General features: G+C 46.0%; 1 protein-coding gene and 1 long non-coding RNA gene across 11 annotated transcripts in view; one reads left to right on the forward strand and one right to left on the reverse strand.

Annotated features, from left to right (window-relative positions):
• The window catches only part of PKNOX2 (PBX/knotted 1 homeobox 2), a 279,747-nt gene that overhangs the window by 95,833 nt on the left and 163,436 nt on the right, over positions 1-20,478 (reverse strand). For 9 of the 10 annotated variants that reach the window (XM_074977023.1, XM_074977020.1, XM_074977022.1 and 6 more), the window contains one exon: positions 18,645-18,753. The exons of the other annotated variant lie outside the window; for it this stretch is intronic. In XM_074977023.1, the coding sequence (XP_074833124.1) occupies positions 18,645-18,731 (87 nt within the window). In that variant the 5' untranslated portion in view covers positions 18,732-18,753. Of the gene's footprint in view, positions 1-18,644; positions 18,754-20,478 lie in introns of those variants that run through there. 10 annotated transcript variants of the gene reach the window in all.
• LOC142001613 (uncharacterized) overlaps positions 14,306-20,478 on the forward strand; it is a 39,053-nt gene continuing 32,880 nt past the window's right edge. The window contains exon 1 of the long non-coding RNA XR_012642533.1: positions 14,306-14,392. This is a non-coding gene — a long non-coding RNA (uncharacterized LOC142001613). The remainder of the gene's footprint in view (positions 14,393-20,478) is intronic.

Consider the following 20,478-nt stretch of genomic DNA (forward strand, 5'->3'; position numbering starts at 1 on the left):
TCTGGACTGCACTGGGACCTCTCAAACTGCATCAACCCCTCACAGATTACCGCTGTCCACTGGGGACGGTCCTGGGCAAAGTTCTCCCAAGTATCGACACTGATGCTGCACTTTTTCATGTGCACCTTCAGCACATCCTTACATCGTTTCTGCTGGCCCCCACGCTCCTCCGTCCTTCCTCCAACTCGAGAAACAGAATCTGTTGTGGGAGGCGCTGATCAGATGTCTGAACCATGTGACCAGTCCAGAGAAGTTGTTGGTGAATGAGGACGGCTTCAATGCTGCTCATGTTTGACTCTTCCCAAGTTCATCAGGACAGGCAGCTGTATGCAGACTCAGTACTTGCCTACCTGGGATGTAAATTGAGGGTCTGTGGCATTTGAACCATAAAGCCCAACCTGGAGAGAAAGGTAGTTCCTGGTCATCCAAAACATGCAGGCTGGCTTTGAAAACCTCAGTGTGTACTTGTATGGGGAGGTTTATAGAAAAGGGCAGCAAAGCAGCTCCCGCTCCGCAGCAGCTGTGTGGATAGAAAGCAATAAAACATCTGAGGTGACTGATTCCCCTGCACAACATGGGCACCATGCTTACACTGGGAAGCACTGGGGCTTTTTTATACTATTGATTTCTTTGCCGGCTTTCCACTGTTGCAATCGATTTGCTGGGGCCATGCCTAGTGTTCATCCCTCAGAACTTTGCCCATTACTGTCCAGGAATGAACTGATGTGTTATGTGGTCTTTGATGCACTAGTTCATTAATATCATCAACCTCACAGGGTAGTTCATCCTTTGTACATGGAGCCTTTGAGTAGAGGCATTGGTTGCTAGAAGTGCAGCCCCCTGAGTCCTTTATCAGAGCTAAGTGACTTTTCTTTCTACTAGTTGGACTGAAAAATAATTTTTATTAGTTTTAAAGATTTTCACAATTTTTAAAGATTTTTGACAAACCAAAAATGCTGAAACGTTGTCACTACCAGTCTAAAAATAAAGTGCTTGTGTTGATTATTTAAAAACTTCAAGGGAACTAAAATTCAAACCAAAAAGTTATTTAGAATCAAAATGCTTCATTTTGAAAATGCTGAAATGAAATGTTTTGCTTGCTTGGGTCAAAAACTAAACAAAAGTTCCAAAAGAAATTGGCAAATCTGAAACAAATTCACTAAATCTTTGATCATACTGAATCTGCATTTTTTGGAAAAAAATTATAAGTTGGTGTGTTTTGTTGTTTTTAGTTTTTACCTCCCTGGGATCCGGGTTAGAAGTTACAGAGTACAGGGGAAATACATCAGACAGCCGAGAATGTCCCACACCAAATAAAAAAATAAATAAATAACCTGATCATGTATAACTAAACATTTCCTGTCTATTTACAAATCTATGTGCCGATTATGATGTGACCAGGATACTGACTGGATCTATTAAGCCTGTTTAACATCAGTCATACTGGTCTCTCCCTGCTCCAGCCACAGACAAAGACCTATCTCGGCAGGCCACTGCTTTAATTCAAATGATCCCTCTCTTCTTCAATTGGCTTACCTGGCGGCTTCCCACAGAGAATGCACTCTGTCTGGGTTTAACCCTTTACAGGTATTCATTCACAATAGGTGGAATCAGTAAAATCTTTTGCTTGCTATGCTGATCACAGGCAATCACAAGCACCTGGAAGAGGTAAATGAGGGGTTAAGCCTGGTGGGACACAAGGCCCTTCTTTGTCTCAGGGAAGAAAGATGGTGAATAGGAGGCTAGTTATTCTCCCCAAGTTCACTTCCTTGTTACTCATCCCAAGTCTCCTGTATAGACAGAGGAGCCCAAAAGATGATTTACTTGACTTAAACCCTAGTACTCCGAGTGGGCCATAGGTCATCTACAAGTCTCCTCCACTACACTCTGTCTCAAGACAAAACTTCTAGTTGACCCCAGGAGTATCCCCGTTGTTGTTCTTCTATCTCAGTAGATCTTCTCCACGTTGTCTGACATCTTCCTCTTTTGTGTTTTCCTTGCAGGTTCCATGTGAGAGCTTGATGGACTATGCTGTAGGATGGTTTTCTGAGAGCGTGGTCTAGCCATCCCCACTTTCTTCTCTTGATTTGAACGTCACGTTGTTCTTGTCCTGCTCTGTTGCAAAGCTCCTCATTTGTGACCACGTCTTGCCATTTGATGTGAAGGATGTACCTCAGGCACCTGTTTATGAATGTCAGTTGCTTGTGATTTGTAGACATTTTAGTATGCCAGGTCTTGCATCCATCCAAGAGCACACTCTTCACATTTGTGTTGAAGAGCCGCAGTTTGGGCATCACAGATATTATTTGTGAACCCCCTATGGATCTCCATAATCCCAATGAGCACCTGAGGAGCAAATGCCCACTGCTGGTTGGGAAAAAGCAGCAGGTGACTCACGGAAATGCTGCTTCCCAGAACCCCATGGCACCCAGGCAATCACCACTTACCACACAAGATTGGTAAAGATGGCTATTGCCAGCCAATCAGTGAGCATCTGCACGCAATCAGAATTAGTGGCAGAGAGTGGAGGGATAACGGTGCAGAAATTCCTGTGGTCAGGAGAGACCTGATTAATGATGAGAATATTCTTCTTGGGAAAACAGCAGAATTAGAATTGGTTGCTTGGTGCAGTGTGAGGTGTGGAGACAGGATCCTGGTCCTTCTAGCTAAGGTACAGTACTAGCTGCACAGAAGCAGCATGGTCTAACTGCTGCTGCTATGTCACTGAATTTTATTTTGGGAAATGACTTTTTTATAAGTATCAGAGAGGTAGCCGAGTTAGCCTGTATGTTCAAAAACAACAAGAAGTCCCGTGGCACCTTATAGACTAACAGATATTTTGGAGCATAAGCTTTCGCGGGCATCGACACGCTTCATCAGAGGAAAATCTCCCCACTCATGCATCTGATGAAGCGGGTCTTTGCTCACGAAAGCTTATGCTCCAAAATATCTGTTAGTCTATAAGGTGCCACAGGACTTCTTGATGATATTTTTGATGTGGCTGAACACATCCCAAGGGTTGTTAGCAGCAAGGAGAAAATTTGTGCTAAAATCCAAGCAAGGGAAGGCAAAGCCACAGAGGCTGTTGAGGACGAGAAACAAGAGTCTCTCTTGAATTCCTCTCCAGGAGTGCTACTTTGCAACCAAGGGGTAGGGGTGGAGGAAGCTGGTGTTTGCCCTTTGCTCCTTTCCTTGCGGGAGGGAAAGGTTTTGCTTAGGTCAGGTCTACACACGACCTTACAGTCAACTGCAGATACACAATTCCAGCTATTGACTTATCTACAATCGACTTACCTGGGCATCCTAACAGAGGGAAGTCAATGGGAGGAACTCTCCTGTTGACCTCCCTTAGTCCTTGCAAGATTGAGGCATACAGTGGTTGACTGTCAACCCCAGACAGTTGGATTGCATGCGGCCCCACTAGGCACACAAAATCAACCCCCCGATGATTGATTCTGAGTAATGGAGGGGTGCCCAAACTGCCTAGAAGTGGCAGATCAGCAGGGGCCATGTCCACTCTGGAGGTAAAAGAGACACATGGCTGGAGAAAGACCTTTTTTAAGAGTTGGGGGTCCAAGAAGCCATTGCAGGGTATGAGGACCCCATAACCTTGGTAACTGGAGGTCAGCTCAATTTTAAGCGGGATAAGGATACACAGGCCTCCCCTAGCCACCAGAGTCCCAGGAGCTGGTCAGTCTGGCCACCCACCTGGCCTGGTATTTAATCAGCTTTTGGAGCACTAGTTCCCAAGCTCCCAGGCTCCTGATTCCTCCACAGTCCCAAAAGTGACATCTAGTGCAGCTGGATTCCCAAGGCTTCCAGGCTCCCTCTGCCTGAAAGTTTACCTTCAGTAGCGGGGCTCAGAGCCGAGGAAGCCGTATCAGCCTGGAGTGAGCCAGGAGCCTTGGAGCTTGGGAGCCAATGCTCCTGGGCCTAAAAGCTCCTTCCAGGGACCCTAGAGATCTCGCCAAGTGCTGAATGAAATTTATGTCATTCTTGTCAGTTGCACTGCTGTCCACCACTAAATAGCTGCAGTGGTTTTCACCGGAGCCTGGCTAATTTGTTAGTTTCACTGCTGCTATGAAGTGGCGAGTAGCAGTGAGACTGACAAGCATCATATCCATTTTAGTTAGCTGCGCTAGATCAACCTACTTTTTGTTTTAGAAACACCACAAAAGCGTGCAGGATTTCAATTTTGCATAAAATAGAGGTTTTGGCCTTTCATCCTGACACAGGATGAATTTTTTCAAAAACTGAAATTTGCTCTCACTTTCCAGTAAAGTGAAGTTTGTTCTTTCTTGACCGTGCAGAAATTAACAGAAAACAGAGAGACACAGGACAGGGATAATTTCCACTGAGAAAAATCATCATCTGGGTGAAGGAGAGCAGAATTTTGCTCATTGTGCTTCATCCTCAGAAAGAAACAATAGAATATTTTTTTAAAAGAAGCTTCCTTTTTTCATAACTTTATTTCCCCAAACTTAGAAAATAAAGTTGCAGTGAAAGACCTTCACTTGAATATTTTTTTAAAATTTATTATGAAAAATACATGGGACCCTGAATTTTTTTATGCAGATTCCTAATTTCAAAAGACATCTTCTCCTGTGCATTTGAATAGATTATGCTTAATATTACTTGCCTTTAGCAGAACCAGAAGATTATTAAAGCAGTTGCTCTATTCTCAAAGGCAGTTTTTTTTCCCCTTTGCCTCTTCTGTTTTTCAGGAAATTCACTCTTTCTGACAGTCAACTCTGTTGTCTTTGAAAGGACCTGTCAAGCAGCATCACAGCTTGCAGAAAAGATATGAATGCTAAGCTACCAAAGAAGAGACATGACCTTTCTTTAATGCATCTTTTCTCCTTGCTGTTCTGCCTCCCTGTGTAAGCTGCTTTGGAGGAGGGAGGTGCATACACAGAGAGGCCTTTCAGTGGTTTATCACACATACATTTCACAGGGATGGCTAGAGGGTAGGCTGAACACAAGGGTCAGTCATTGGGTTATTGCATAAAAGGAAAAGGAAGACGTGGTGTTACTTGCTAGCGTGTTCCCCTCCATCCCCACTGAGCCAAAAGGCAGCTTTTGTCGACAAGACAGAAGAGGTATATGTGTTCCAATGCTTTTCCGCAGTCAATATGCGCCTGCTTGGCCAACAAAATAAACCTACCTCAGTGACATATATAAAGCTTTCTGCAGCAAAGTTGGAGTGCTGTAGCTTTAGGGTTGTAGACACTATGCTAGTTATGTCACCAGAACTGGCCTGCAGGAGGTATCCCGCAATATCACTCCCTCTTGGGATTGCTCTGAGCAGTGTTCTGATCTCTAGAATCATAGAATCCTAGGTCTGGAAGAGACCTCAGGAGGTCATCAAGTCCAGCCCCCTGCCCAAAGCAGGATCAACTCCAACTAAATCATCCCAGTCAGGACTTTGTCAAGCTGGGATTTAAAAACCTCTATGGAAGGAGATTCTACCACCTCTCTAGGTAACGCATTCCAGTGCTTCACCATCCGCCTGGGAAAACAAATTTTCCTAATATCCAACCTAGATCTCCCACACCGCAACTTGAGACCATTGCTCCTTGTTTTGCCATCTATCACCACTGAGAACAGTCTCTCTCCATCCTCTTTAGAGCCCCCATTCAGGAAGCTGAAGGCTGCTATCAAATGGTCTCTCACTCTTCTGTTCTGTAAACTAAATAGCTTAAATCCCTCAGCCTCTCCTCATACGTCATGTGCTCCAGACCCCGAATCATTTTGGTTGCTCTCCCCGGACTCTCCAATGCATCCACATCGTTTCTGTACTGTGTGACCTAGAACTGGATGCAATACTCAAGATGTGGCCTCACCAGTGCTGAATAGAGGGGAATAATAACTTCTCTAGATCTGCTGGAAATGCCCCTTCTAATGCAACCCAATATGCTGTTAGCCTTCATGGCTACAAGGGCACACTGTTGACTCATAGTCAGCCTCTCATCCACTGTAATCCCCAGGTCCTTTTCTGCTGCATCCTGCCCAGTTGCAGGGGCAGCAGGTTTATATAATTTTTGGGGTGCCCAGAAGGAATCCAAGTCCTGCCCCCTACCTAACTTCTAGTTGATTATATATACATATATATTTAAAATAACAAATCTGGACTGGAAAGAGTTCCTCTCCGCTCCCCACAGTGCACAGCCCTGGGTCTCCCTACACTCAGACCCCTGCCCACCTGGGCTGTGCTGAGGCATCAGCATGAGGCTGCATAGAAGTGAAGAGTGCACCTTTGTAGGCAAGAAGGCTATTGTTATATTGGAGTGGGGTAGGAGAGGGGCAGCGGTAAGGGCACAGGAGGGAGAGGCAGGGGGTAGGAGAGTGGGGGCTGGGGCACAGGCGGGAGGGGCAGAGATTGGGGGAGGAGAATATGAGGAGCCTATGGGGTGGGGGATCAGGGCCACTGGGATGGGCATCACGACCATGGGGGTCAGAGGCATCAAAATGCCAATTTGCCCAGTTCTTTCTGAGACTTCTGCTGCACCACTGAGTACAGTTCTTAGTCCTGGAGGTGAGAAAGTCTAAGCTGAGAATCATTAGAGAATCCTAGAACCATAGCACACTAGAACCTCAGGAAGCCACTGAGTCGAGTCCCCTGCCCTCACAACAGGACCAAGCACCACCTAGACCATCCCTGACAGGTGTCTGCCTAACCTGCTCTTAAATAACTCTAGTGATGGAGATTTCACAACCTCCCTCAGCCTTTTATTCCAGTGTTTAACCACCCTGACAGTCTCCGACTTAATTGTATCTGTGCTACAAAAAATTAGCTTGCTTGCCCCTTTCCCTCACACTGAGGCCAACAGGTCAGCTGGAGCTGACGGAAGTAGCTTTGCTGGTAGGCAGTCCAGTCCAGTCCAATTCACATCTCAAGCTGGGCAAACCTCCAGGAGACCGAGGAGAATGTGGCACACTTCTCCCAAAGGAGTCCCCAGAATGTGGCGTAGAAAAGCAGTAGATAGGTGTGGCATAGAAAGAGGGACTCTTGTACTACCAGGACATGTTCAGTTGTTTCTGTGGGACCCTGGGTCTCCCATGTCACCACAAGGGCCACAGCCCTGCATTTGTGGCTCTTGTCACTGGAGATATTTAAAAAAAGCAGGTTAGACAGACATCTATCAGGGATGGTCTAGACGGTGCTGGGTTCTGCCGTGAGGGCAGGGGACTGGACTCGCTGACCTCCTGAGGTCCCTTCCAGTTCTAGTGTCCTACAATTCTATGGTTCTAACACACGGCGCCAAAGAAAGCACACTGGGCCTCAGGGAATATACTGAAACCAGCCGATCATGGAGATGGCAACATGAATGACATTCCCATGTAGTTCCAGTAGACATGGCTGCAAGGGGCACTTTCCATATGATCTCAACCACCCACCAGAAACCATGACAGACCCTGATGGGAGGAAGATGAAAAGGGAGATGCCCGATGGGAGGAGGCACCCATTCTGGCTACTGTTCACATGTCACAGATTTCCTGTCGAGCTCTGAATTCAAAACAGGAGGAAGCTTTGCTACATGTTGTAAATAAAATAATTCTGTCGTGGGGGTGGGGTGGCTGATGAATGCCACCAGAAAGTGACTACCGATGCCAGATTCTGAAGCTATGGTCTTCCCTCCAGGCCTGTGTACTGCAAATACATCATCCAAAGCAATTAACCACTAATTAGTCCAAGGAGAGATGTTTAATGTTTAAATATGCAAGTCTCATGAAATGCAGCACTGCTCAGCAAGGCTTGGCTTTTGAGTCTGAATTTTTTGTTACAGAAAAGCATTCTCTTTCCATGGAGCACAGTCTCGGAGCTAGTGGAAATGACAGGAAAATCACAGGGGTGAGAGCTACCTCTGTCACACAGCAGGTGCCTTGGGTATGCAACAAACAAAAGGCTTTTAAGTGCAGTCTCGAGCAGTACCAGTCTCCAGAGACGGATTGGCCAAAAGCGTGCTAAGTTACACTCCCTCTGCGGTTTGAAGGACCACTCCCCCCCACTTCACAGCAGGTACCAAAAATGTTCCCCCTTCACACTACGCTCGTGGGCAAATGAGAGGCAGGGGGATGCTACGACTATTCATCAGACAACTCGTCACCTGCCTCTGAACAGTCACTTCTCTGGCAAAATGCCACTAGCAAACCAGTGCACAGCCCCACCGCGCAGCAAGCAAGTAAAGAGACAGTATCCGACAGCTAGTGTGTTCTAATTCCCCCTCCAGGCTGAACCTCTCTTGTACAACACCCTCTGGACCGGACTGGTGCTTGACAAGAGGATTTGCCACACCACACAGGGGGTCAGTGCTGTCGGGCGGCATGACCAGCACTTCCCCTGCTTACTGGGCTCTCAGAAGACATGTAGGAGTAAATTACAGCTAAAATAACAGCACAGAACACTGAGAGTCAGGACTGGTGGCTGTAAACAAATTTTACGGGACCACGAGAAACCTGGCCACACCCGCGCTAAGTGGTCATCTGGCTAACTGAAATCATGCTGGATTATGAACGTTGCTGGACAAGAGAGTGCCGGACTAGAGAGGTTCAACCTGTATCAGCAAATGAGACACCTTTCAATTTACATTTAAAACTTTCTCTCTCTCTTCCTCTGTCAAAACCATCGTCACGTCCTAGATTTAGAGTGAAACAATTTGCAGTGAGTTGCAGTGATAGGTGGGAGGTGAAGCACTGGAATGCGTTGCCTAGAGAGGAGGTGGAATCTCCATCCGCAGAGGTTTTTAAGTCCCAGCTTGACAAAGCCCTGGCTGGGATGATTTAGTTGGGGTTGGTCCTGCTTTAGGCAGGGGGCTGGACTCGATGACCTCCTGAGGTCCCTACCAGCCCTGGTGTTCTATGGTTTTAAATAATTTCCCTGTTGGATGTCAGTACAGCCTAGCTAACAGGGCACATATTTCTCGTCCTTCCTGAGCTCTGCTTCAGCTGTGCATCACACCTTTAAGGTTCCCTCCCATTCATCTTGTAGCCAATAAACACCTTTTCTAGAGTCCATTGGGTTCTTGAGCTTGTGTCACAGGACTGCCGTACCGCCACAGCTCTGCACAACAATCCAGAGATTCAGGGAGCTGTTCACACTCACCCTAAGCCTGTGCATCCACCTCCACCATCACCAGCAGCACGTGCCACATAATTGTTATGTGAATTTAATTCCCTTCAATATACGTCACCCAGCTTGGTCACCCTTGCACTCATTCTCACTTTTGATGTCCACTCCCTTCTTCTATCTGTTACTAAGTGGGCTCTGTAACAGCAGACTCTTCAGGGAAGGGGCTGTCAGACCGCTCGTCCGTTTATGACACGTCATAACGATGCAATGAAAGGAGAGGACTGCACCTAGGACAATTCTCACACAAACATGCACACACCATAGCATGCTTCTGTAGACACAGATGTGTACATATTCACCTGTGTGTGCATGGACACATAGATGTGAGTGTTCTCTGAGTCACAGTACACACTGTGCTTCTCATCAGTAGAACTCATAGGGTGGCTCCAAGTATCACAGTGCACAGTAGGCCTGTGGCCAGAGCCAGCTGAGGAACAAAGCACATTGTCAAAGCATGCTTGAGGTAAACAAACCTGTTCTAGAACATAACAGCAGCCAGACTGGGTCAGGCCAAGGGTCCATCTAGCCCAGGGTCCTGTCTTCCAGCATTGGCCAGTGCCAGATGCCCCAGATGAAGTGAACAGCGCAGGCGATCATCAAGTGATCCGTCTCCTGTCATCCATTTCCAGCCTCTGACAAACAGAGGCCAGGGACACCATTCCTACCCATCCTGGCTAACAGCCACTGATGGGGCTGTCCACCATGAATTTATCTAGTTCTTTTGTGAACCCTCCTGAATTCCCGCTCTTCACAACATCCCCTGGCCAGGAGTTCCCCAGGCCGATGGTGTGCTATGTGAAGAAAAACTTCCTTTTGGTAGTTTTAAATCTGCTGCCCATTGATTTCACGTGGTGACTCCAAGTTGCTATTTTATGGAAACAAGTAAATAAATTTTCCTTATTTGCTTTCTCCACACCTGTCATGATTTTATAGACCTCTCTCATATCTCGCCTTAGTCTCCTCTTTTCTAAGCTGAGAAGTCCCAGAGTTTTTAATCTCTCTTCGTATGGCACCTGTTCCAAACCCCTCATCATTTCTGCTGCCTTTTTCTGAGCCTTTGCCAATACCACTGTATCTTTTTGGAGATGAAGTGACCACACCTTTTCGCAGTGTTCAAGATGTGGGCTTACCATAGGTTTATATCGAGAGAGCCAGTAAGAGAGTCTCTGTCTTATTCTCAATCTCTTTTTTAACAATTCCTAAGATCCTGTTTGCTTTTTTGACTGCTGAGCAAAAAGGCAAAAGGGCTGTTCCTATTTTTCCACCAACTGAGCAAGTCATTTACAGTAGAGTTCTTCACACCAAGGAAAATCAAGTTCTTCCTGGGCATCACACTTCTGAACAACCCGATGTGCTCCCTGCTGAACACAGACACTGCCATTAATGTGAGGTTAGAGCCTTCAGCTCCGTGGCTGAAATGATCCAGCACAGCTTGGCACACACAGGCCAGTGGGGAAGCAGAGATCAGCTTCTCCTGGGACACGAGAGCCTGTGGCAGCTGGACTAGCCATGAAAGCCCCTTTCAGCAGCTGTGATTTGTTAATCCACAGTATAATGTGAATTAAATTAGGCTCTTCACACTTAACTAACCCCCCTCCCATCTACCGTCTTTTGTAATGTTTTTGTAGCTCTCCTGCAGCTATCAACTAATCCCTCCAGCCCTCCCATCTCACAGCTGCTGACTACAGCCATTATGGAGGAATTCCAGAGGGGTAGCTGTGTTTGGCTGTAGCTGCACAAATAACAAGGAATCCTGTAGCACCTTACAGACTAACAGATTTAATAGGTCATGAGTTCTCACGGGTAAGACCCACTTCTTCAGATATGGAGCAAAAATAAGAAGCCTGGGTTTATACAGCAGGGAAGAGAGAGGAAGAACAGGGAGGGGGGAATCACCTCTCATTTCTAGCATATGTGGGATACATATAATCCTGTAGGGGAACACTTTAACCGCCCAGAATATACAATAATGCAGTGTTTCTCAACTAGAGTTATGTGTACCCTTGGGGGTACACCAAGGTCTACCAGGGAGTACATCAATTCGTCTAGATATTTGCCTACTTTTACAACAGGTTATATAAAAACACGAGTAAAGTCAGTACAGTCAAAGTCATTCAGACAACAACTTGTTTCTACTGCTTTGTATGCCTGATGCTGAAATGTGAATACAATGTTTCTATTCCAATTCTTTGATTTGATAGCAAGATGGAAGGAAGTCAGCAAATTTTCCGTACTAGTTTTCTGGGAGATTTTTGCATCTTTTTGTAAGCAAGCAGTTTTTAAGTGCAGTGTAACTTGGGGGTATGCAAAAGAAGTCTGATTCCTGCAAAGGGGACAGTCATCCGGAAAGGTTGAATGGCACCTGTTTCAAGACTGCAGATTATTTTAGGACCATGTTTCTCAACTGGCAGTATGATCACTCTCAGGGGTTCATGAGGGAAGTCTGGGAGTACTTTTAAGTTTTTTTTAAAAAGAGGTACTTTATAAAAATAGGTTGAGACCCGCTTCTATCATGGACCTTAAAGTGGCTGTCCTGTTACAAAAGGATTGTACCACTGGATTACAAAGTGAGATGTCAGAAATGGAATTAATTTGCAAGTTTGACACATTTCAACTGAAGTTTAACAGAGATCTCAATTATCTTATGCATTAGAAGGGCAATTTCCCCACCTTTGATATTTGCAGGAATGGTACCCATCCTACTTAATGTACCACTTCCACAGGTCCTGCTAATGACAGATGTCCCCTCCCCTCTTCTCCCCCTATTTCTACATAAACCTTGGATTCTTATTTCTGCTCAGATCTGATGAAGTGGGTCTTACCCACAAAAGCTCCTTACCTCATAAATCAAATTGTTAGTCTTTAAAGTGCTACAGGACTGCTTTTTTTTTTTTTGGAGGAAGTCCAGTAACTCAGACCCAATAAACATTTAATCCTAAATCTGTTCGGCTTCCAGGAAAGGAACTCCTCCAGTTTAAAGCTGCTACCCTTAACTAATGGGCAGAGAAGCATTCTGTTCATGCCCTAAGCACACCATAGAACCTGAGAACTTAGGCCTTTGCTTACCTGACCTGTTGTATTTGTCTGTGCAAAAGAGCTCATGGAAGATCACAGATGGGCTTGTTTGGAAGAGACAGCCACATGGTATCTGCCGTCTCCATCCCCTGTCTCTGCTGCCCCACACTTCTAGCCTGACAAGAAGGATCTCCATCTCCCCGTTGGCAGAAGAGGAAATAGCTTTGCAGAGATGTGGCCAAGGGTGCAGGGTTAGTCATCAGACACAGAACCCATAATTCCTGGCTCTTGGCCCTGCACTAACCACTATGCACCAGAGTCTCACAGAACTCAACTCAGCTCTTACTGTGAACTCCCAAAGACCTGAACAAGGGCTAGGGCATAAAGTACACCATCCCAGGAGTAGTCCCTGTGGTTCTGAGCTCCTCTCTTGCTCCAGGAGGGCAGTGACATTCTATTTGCCAATACCCGCAGCAGACTGCTGGCCCAGCTTCACACATTCTACTGTGCTGGACAAGCAGAGACTGTTCTCAAACTGTGTTCCGTTGGTGGCCCTGAGCCCCCCGCACTCCACCCCAAACTTACATTTTTTACAGGCACTCTCACATTGCAAACACCCTCTTCCCACAAACTCCCTGCTCTGAGCCCTGCCCCTCACAGCACCTGCCTGAAATTTAAGAGAACATGTGAGGGAGCAAGGTGGGAGAGGGGAATGAACCAAACAGTACAGTAAGCCAAGCGATAACTTTGTTTCCAATACGGACAAAACACTTATTGCAGAAAAGGTGTTCAGCTTTTGCCAGGTGACCAAAGCCTGCGAGAGAGGCAATTAACTTGCCCGAGAAGAAATTAAGTTGACTACAAACGTCCAAGAATAAAAAACATGCAGCTGGAATATGAGAGGAATACAGTGGGTGAAGTCCTGTTGTTTTCAGACCAACTTCTGCTGCGGAGAGACAACAGTGTTTTGGAGCTGTTTGAAAACTAGCCCTAAATTCACTGAATACCTTAGCTTGATGCATTCTGCTCCCTCTGACTGGTGAGAGAGGGCTTGTCTACAAAGGCGCGACAATGTGCACTGGAGTTTGTGAACACTAAAGCACATCACATTGCATAACAGCTGACTAGGTAGACCTAGCTGCCATGCAAAAAAAGTTACCTAGGCTAGGTCTACACTAGACCTGGAAGTCAACCCTAAATACACAGTCCCAGCTATGACAACTAAGTAGCTGAAATCAACCTATGTAGGACCAAGTTACCTGGCTGTCCTTACAGAGGGAAGTTGACAGGAGAAACTCTCTGGTTGACATCCCTCACTACTTGCAAGAATGAAGAGTACAGGGGCCGACTGTTAAGCCCTGACAGTTTGATTTCGCACGTCTCCACTAGTCACATGAAATCAAACCCCCGAACATCAACCCAGACCAGGTCGATCACCCAGAAAGTATAGACACACCCCTGGTGCATGTTAAGGTCGCATGAAGAGCAGTATGCAACACAGTGGTGGTTGGAATACATACTCCTCTCATGCACCCTCATTGTTATGCCTTGCAGTGAGCTCCTGAGATAACAAGAGTGACATCGTTGTAGAGAAAATGAAGGACATCTACCAGTCTTCCAGGAACTGAACTGCCTCTGTGGTTCTCATCTGCTTCATTGATTACAGCAGTTTTGATATGACCGATTCCCAGCCACGTCACAAGTGGCTTAAGAAAGAAGTAAAACACCTAAATGCTGATGGGTCAGAACCCAACCTTCACTTCCAAGCCAAAGTTGGATCCAGGTTAGCTCTGGTGCACAAAGGGGCCTGTTCTCTGCCTCCAACTGCAAGCACAGTATCCCGGTAGGATAGCTGCTGTCAGGAGACACCTGGGCTAAATCTTGCTAGAACAGCTGGTGAAATTCCTCAGACTCTCCCAATCTGGCTTTGAACACAAAGCTCTGAGCCTAGCCTAGCCCCACCAGGGATGGGAACGCTGCTCTTTTCAGCCAATACATTAACAGCGCCACAAGTGCAGCTCCTTTTAGGTGGTTTGGCCTGAAGAGCCCAGCCTAGCTTGTCAAGCACCTCTGGTATTTCTCAGCAACCACCTCTAAATAAAGTCCCCAAACTCCATGTTTAACAGCTTGGGGTGATTTGGCAGACACCCTTTGTAACAACTAAATTGTGAGCATGCTTGGAGAGAGGAGAGAGGAGACAGGTCTGTTCTTTTTGAAGCATTGTACGGAAAGTATTTGTTCCCTTAAGTAAGTTGCCAATTTGTTTATACTTTTTATGGTTTCTTCCCCAAGCCCGATGCAGTTAAAAGGTGTACATTTGTACCTTGTTAACGTACAAGTATAGAAGGATGGGGGTGTGTTGGAGAAGGTCCAGTGGAAGGTAACCAAAGTGATTAGGGGCTAGAATACATAACCTACAAGGAGAGGCTGAAGATTTGGGTTTATTTAGTTTGCAGAAGAGAGAAGAGTGAGGGGGGATTTGGTAGCAGTCTTCAGCTTCCTGAAGGGGGTTTCTAAGGAGCATGGAGAGCATGGAGTCGGCTCCTGTACTCCTTTGTACTGACAGATGGCAGAACGAGGAGCATTGGTCTCAAGTTACAGAGTGGGAGGTGTAAGTTGGACGTTAGGAAAAACTATTTCCCCAGGAGGTGATGAAGCAGTATAATGAGTTACCTAGAGAGGTGGTGGAATCTCCATCCCCAGAGGTTTTAAAGTCCTGGCTTGACAAAGTCCTGGCTGCGATGATTTATTCGTGGCTGGTCCTGCTTTGGGCAGGGAGGTGGACTTGATGACCTCCTGAGGTCCCTTCCAGCCCTAGGATTCTATGATTCTAAGTTGTGCTATGAATCTGATGGGGCGGTGATGGGTGAAGTATGCAGAACTGAATGAAAACCCTTAACTATTTCATTCAGGGCACTTTCACACCCTAGAAATCTGCTTTTCTGCAAAACATTGGAGTCATGGGGTTAGAGGAAAACTAGCTGCTCTTTGGTTTGGCACATGAAATCCAGGCTAGCTATCATGAGGGATGGCATGATCCCTGTGCCGTGAATCTTGAACCCAACCCTTGGCTGGCCTTAATTCTGAAGGTGAACCTATAGAGGGACTTTACCAGAAGCCTGAACCCTTCTACGGGTTGAGCCTTTCTAGTCTGATAGCCTCGGGACCTGACCAGCACTGAATTGGAAAATTTGCCAAAGCAACACATTACCAACACTTCCACAGCTTACTGCTCTCTTAGAAGACATTTAAGGGTAAATTACAGCTACAGTAAATTACTGAACACTGAGAACCAGGACTAGGGGCTGGAAACAAATTTTATGAGATTGTGGGAAACTTGGCCACACCCCTGCTAAGTGGGTGTTAATCTGAAACAACTTTTCTGTGTAGACACACCAAAAAGGTTAAGGAACATTGATCTTGCTCCTGATCAGTAAATATTGGAATGGACTTTTTAATGCTCTCTTCCTGGCTTGAACTAAAGAGTCTCAGTTCATTACCAGTGAGACTGAGCAAATATTTCACAGCAAATAATTTATTTGATGATTTTCACATTGAGTGGATTGCAGTTTGCTCACGCTTAGTCATTCTCCACATTTATGCAGTTCATGCGCTAGGAGATTTTTTTAAAAATGAACTTTGTAGCCTTATAATGAAGAATTTGCTGCCAGCATTGGATACCTGATATGCAAAATAAGAGCTGTGTTGGTTGTTTGATACTGAGCACATAAGACACAAGTGTTTGTCTCCTGCGACTTTTGGGTGAGTGAAACTGAGGGAATCAACAGCAGGGCTTGAAGTAACCCCTCAGAGGCAGAGAGCTAATATCCAGGATTAGAATCATAGAACACTAGAACTGGAAGGGACCTCGAGAGGTCATTGAGTCCAGTCACCTGCCCTTATGGCAGGACCAAGCACTGTCTAGACCACTCTGACAGATGTTCATCTAACCTGCTCTTAAATATCTCCAGTGATGGAGAAACCACAACCTTCCTAGGCAATTTATTCCAGTGTTTAATCACCCTGACAGGGAGTTTTTCCTAATGTCCAACCAAAACCTCCCTTGCTGCAGTTTAAGCCCATTGCTCCCTCTCCCCTGAGGCCTAGGAGAACAATTTTTCTCCCTCCTCCTTGTGACATTCTTTTAGGTACTTGAAATCCACTTTCATGGCCTCTCTCAGTTTCCCCTTTTCTAAACTAAACAAGCCCAAGTCTTTCAGTTTTCCCTTACAGCTCATGTTCTCTAGACCTTAAATCATTCTTGTTGCTTTTCTCTGGACCTTCTCCAATTTCTCCACATCCTTCCTAAAATGTGGGGCCCAGAACTGGACACAATACTCTTGTTGTGGCCAAATCAGTGCAGAGTAGAGCCGAAGAATGACTTCTCTTGCCTTCTCAGGGAGGTTGCAAAAATTAAACCCTTCCCTTTCCGTGTCCCCTGGTACTCCATCAGATGTGGTTCCTAGGAACATCAGGCTATAATAAAGCTGAGTGGGTGAACCCTGTGTGGCCCATTCATATTCTTGTTTTCTGCTGGCCTGTGGATGCACCGCCTCAGTTTGTGCAGGGGTAACCCACATGCCTCCTAGGTGTGAGTCATTGTCCCATGGAGTGGCACCTAGCCACTTACAGAGAGAAAGAATGAGTTTCCTCTGCAGCCTTAGCTGAGCACCAGCTGGCTTTCAGCTCAAACTGGAGAGGTGCCTCCACTAAGCACCAGAGGTCCCAGGTTCAGGTCTGCCTGGGGACAGGTACGTATTCACCACTCAGCCTTCCTTTCTTAAACCTATGAGGTGCCAAAGTAACAATTTTAAAAAGTCACCAAGTGATTGGACCAACACCCAGGCCACAGCATTTGTGACTTTGTTTCAGATGATCTTGGGGCTAGTTCTTTCAGATCATGCACACTGCGAAACCACACATAGCAAGCAGTCCTGTAGCACCTTAAATACTAACACATTTATTCATTAGGTAATGAGTTTTCATGGGTAAAATCCACTTCTTCAATGCTCACATTTATGGTATTTACTGTAACGATATTGTGAAACTAGTCATTTTCTGTGCATCCTCTTTACACACACACACACAGAGCATTGGGCAAAGCTTCTGAAAATGTGTAAGCAGGGGAACTGATGGACTTGCTGGGCTCCTGGAAGGGGCAGGGCCTCAGGCAAAAGGGGCGGAGCCTCAGCCAGACCTCAGCACACCCAGAGCATGCTCCCCCACCCTGCCTTTAGCAATGCCAGCCAGGGCTCAGTGGTGATTTAAAGGGACGGGGCTCTAGGCCACTTGAATTGCAGGGTCCCCTCTCAGCTGGCCTGTAGGATGTAAGGCTCAGATTTGTAAAGGAATTTAGACGTTCCTGTGCTCAGCATCACCCCATGCCTAAGTGATTTAGGAGCTTAAATAGTATTTCCAAAAGGGATTTTAACAATTAGGACTCTAAATACCACTGACTGTCTCCCAGACATGTTTTCTGGGTGCTGGCACATAAGATCCCAAGGTAGCACATTCAAACTTGGTATTCCAAAGTTAGGTCAGCACAGATTATCAAGGGCTCCAAAGATGAATCTAGGTGTCTAGTGAGGTTTATAAAGTCATATATGAGTAGGTCAGCTTACCTCACAGTCAATGGGAGTCAATGTTCCCAGCTTATTTAGGTGTATCTGCAAATCCCTAGAGATGCCTATGTGCGTTTTTGGGCCCCTTTGGAAACCTGCCCCTAGAATATGAGCTTGGTGTTTGGGAACATATTTGGTTAGGGTGCAAACAAAACCAGTAGTGCACTGCAATTTCATCTGCATTTGGTTCTAAATGACACCATGAGATCCTTCCATTTCTTGCCGGAATCAATTTTGCTTTGCACTTGGCAGCAATACGGAGTTGAGGAATTTTTGTCTTTAATGCTAAGACTCCCGATGTTCTTCTGCAACTCTCCAAACTCTCCTCCTGGCCCAAGCCTCGCTGCTTGCTGAATGCTTGAAGAGTCATAGAATCCTAGGACTGGAAGGGACCTCAGGAGGTTATCGAGTCCAGCTCCCTGCCCAAAGCAGGGCCAATCCCAACGAAATCATCCCAGCCAGGCTTTGTCAAGCCAGGACATAAATACCTCTATGGATGGAGATGCCACCATCTCTCTAGGTAACGCATTATACTGCTTCATCACCCCCTGGGGAAATAGTTTTTCCTAATATCCAACCTCCACCTCCCACTCTGTAACATGAGACCTTTGCTCCTTGTTCTGCCATATGTCGCTACTGAAAACAGCCTCTCACCAGCCACTTTCAACCCCCACTTTCAGGAAGTTGAAGGCTGCTGTCAAATCACCCCTCCCTCTTCCCTTCTGCAGGCTAGACAAGCCCAAATCTCTCAGCCTGTCCTTGTAGGTCATGCGCTCCAGCCCCTGAACCATTTTGGTTGCCCTCCACTGGACTCTCTCCAATGCATCCACATGGGTGGTGTTGGATGGTGTTGGATGTGAGCTCTGCAGCACACTCACCTGCTGGCTGTCTTGGTAAGGGGGAGGGGGCACGCTCTGTGTGGCCATCATTGTCAGAGCTGGTGCTGGGGAGACATGTTGCATCATGGGATTGATTCACATCTAGAACCTGTTGATGGGAGAAAGTTCAGCTTGATTAACCAAAAAAAAAAAAAAAAAAAAAAAAAAAAGACGGACAAGTCAGTCAAAATGAGACACTGCCTGAGAAACACCCATTCTTCAGCCTACCAATCCTAGCCCAGCCATGGGCTCAGGCTGCTGAGTCATTTCCTTAGGTGGCCCCTACAAACGAGCTGCTCTCATTAGAATTATTCAGGTCAGGTCTATGCTAGACCTTAAAGTTGATTGTAGATATGCAATTCCAGCTACAGCAATTGTGTAGCTGGAAGCAATGTATCTACCATTGACTTATGTGGCCATCCTCACTAAGGGAGGTCAACGGAAGAAACTCTCCCATCAACCTCTCTCAGTCCTCGTGAGATTGAGGAGTATGGGGTTGACTGTCAGCCCCTGATAGTTCAATTTCTCACATCACCAGTAGACACAGGTGTACCCTCAGGCTCAAGGCAGGTCAGTATGGACGCTCTAAGGCGACGGCTGCACTGCACTCTAAACTCAAAATAAGATCTGCAAACTACACTATGCAAATTGTGTATCCTATTTTGAGTTTATTTCAAAATAGGCTGTTTTGGCATTTGGTGCTGTGTACACAGCGTCAAATGTTAAAATAATGTACTATTTTGAGGCAGCCCTTACTCCTCCTGCACCAAGGTGTATGGGGATGCCAAAATAGCACGCCCGTTATTTCAAAAACTATTTTGAAACAACAGGTGCGTCTCATAGATGCGGAGTAGCTATTTTGCAATATAATATCTCTACAGTCTAGACATAGCTTAAGATGCCTGTGTTTTGTTGTCGTTTGAAGTGCAGCTAAATGCACATATCCAAAACCCTGACTCTAAGACACACTATTTTAACCCCAGATGCACTGAGACCACTGATGGGAGAGTGAAGTTTCTGCTCTGTAGCCTTAGTTGAGAGGCAGCTGGTTTTTAGATCATGTGTTAGAGCACCTGGCTCTGGCTCCCAAGGTTACAAGTTCTTTCCCTTCTGCCAATGACCATGTCTGTCGGCCTTACACTATGAAAACACAACTCCACCTCCTTCCCATTCAAGGTGTGGTCACTTTGCCAAAGGAAATTGGGTGAGAGCATGGGGGGATGTCCTGAAATATTTCAAGCTTGTAATCTGCTCAGGTCTCCGGCCTGCAATGTTAGTCAGAAGTAGGTGTAGCGGCATTTTTATTGTTCATTGCCAGTTGCCAGTGTGTTGAAACAAAGGAAAGGCACGGCTCCCACTTGAAAAAGCTGCCAATCTGAATCACACATGTGTCACTTCAGTGGCCACCAGGAGGTCAATGAGTGACCTTGGCTTTTTTCTTTTCTCTGCTTCCGCACAGACATTGAAATTGTCCTAGCAGTGGACATGTAAAATACAGAAAGCCACGAGTCCTAGAAGTTTCCAAAGAGCCAAGAAACCTCCCAAGTGCATTGCAAAAAACAAGCAGTCCTGTAGCACCTGAAAGACTAACAAATTTATTTATTAGGTAATGAGCTTTTGTGGGTAAGACCCACTAAGTTTATTACATAATAAATAAATGTGTTAGTCTTTAAAGTGCTATAGGACACTTGACCTTTGTGAAGCTACAGATTAACATGGCTACTGCTCTCAGACTGTTTCCCAGGTGCATGTTAGAGAGATGCTGGATTCATCTTAGAAAAACCTGAATTTTAATAGATGGAGATCTGAAACTCAACCTTCCTCTCTTCCAGGC

The sequence above is a fragment of the Carettochelys insculpta genome, chromosome 25 (assembly GCF_033958435.1).
Source record: "Carettochelys insculpta isolate YL-2023 chromosome 25, ASM3395843v1, whole genome shotgun sequence".
Classification (NCBI taxonomy): domain Eukaryota; kingdom Metazoa; phylum Chordata; order Testudines; family Carettochelyidae; genus Carettochelys; species Carettochelys insculpta.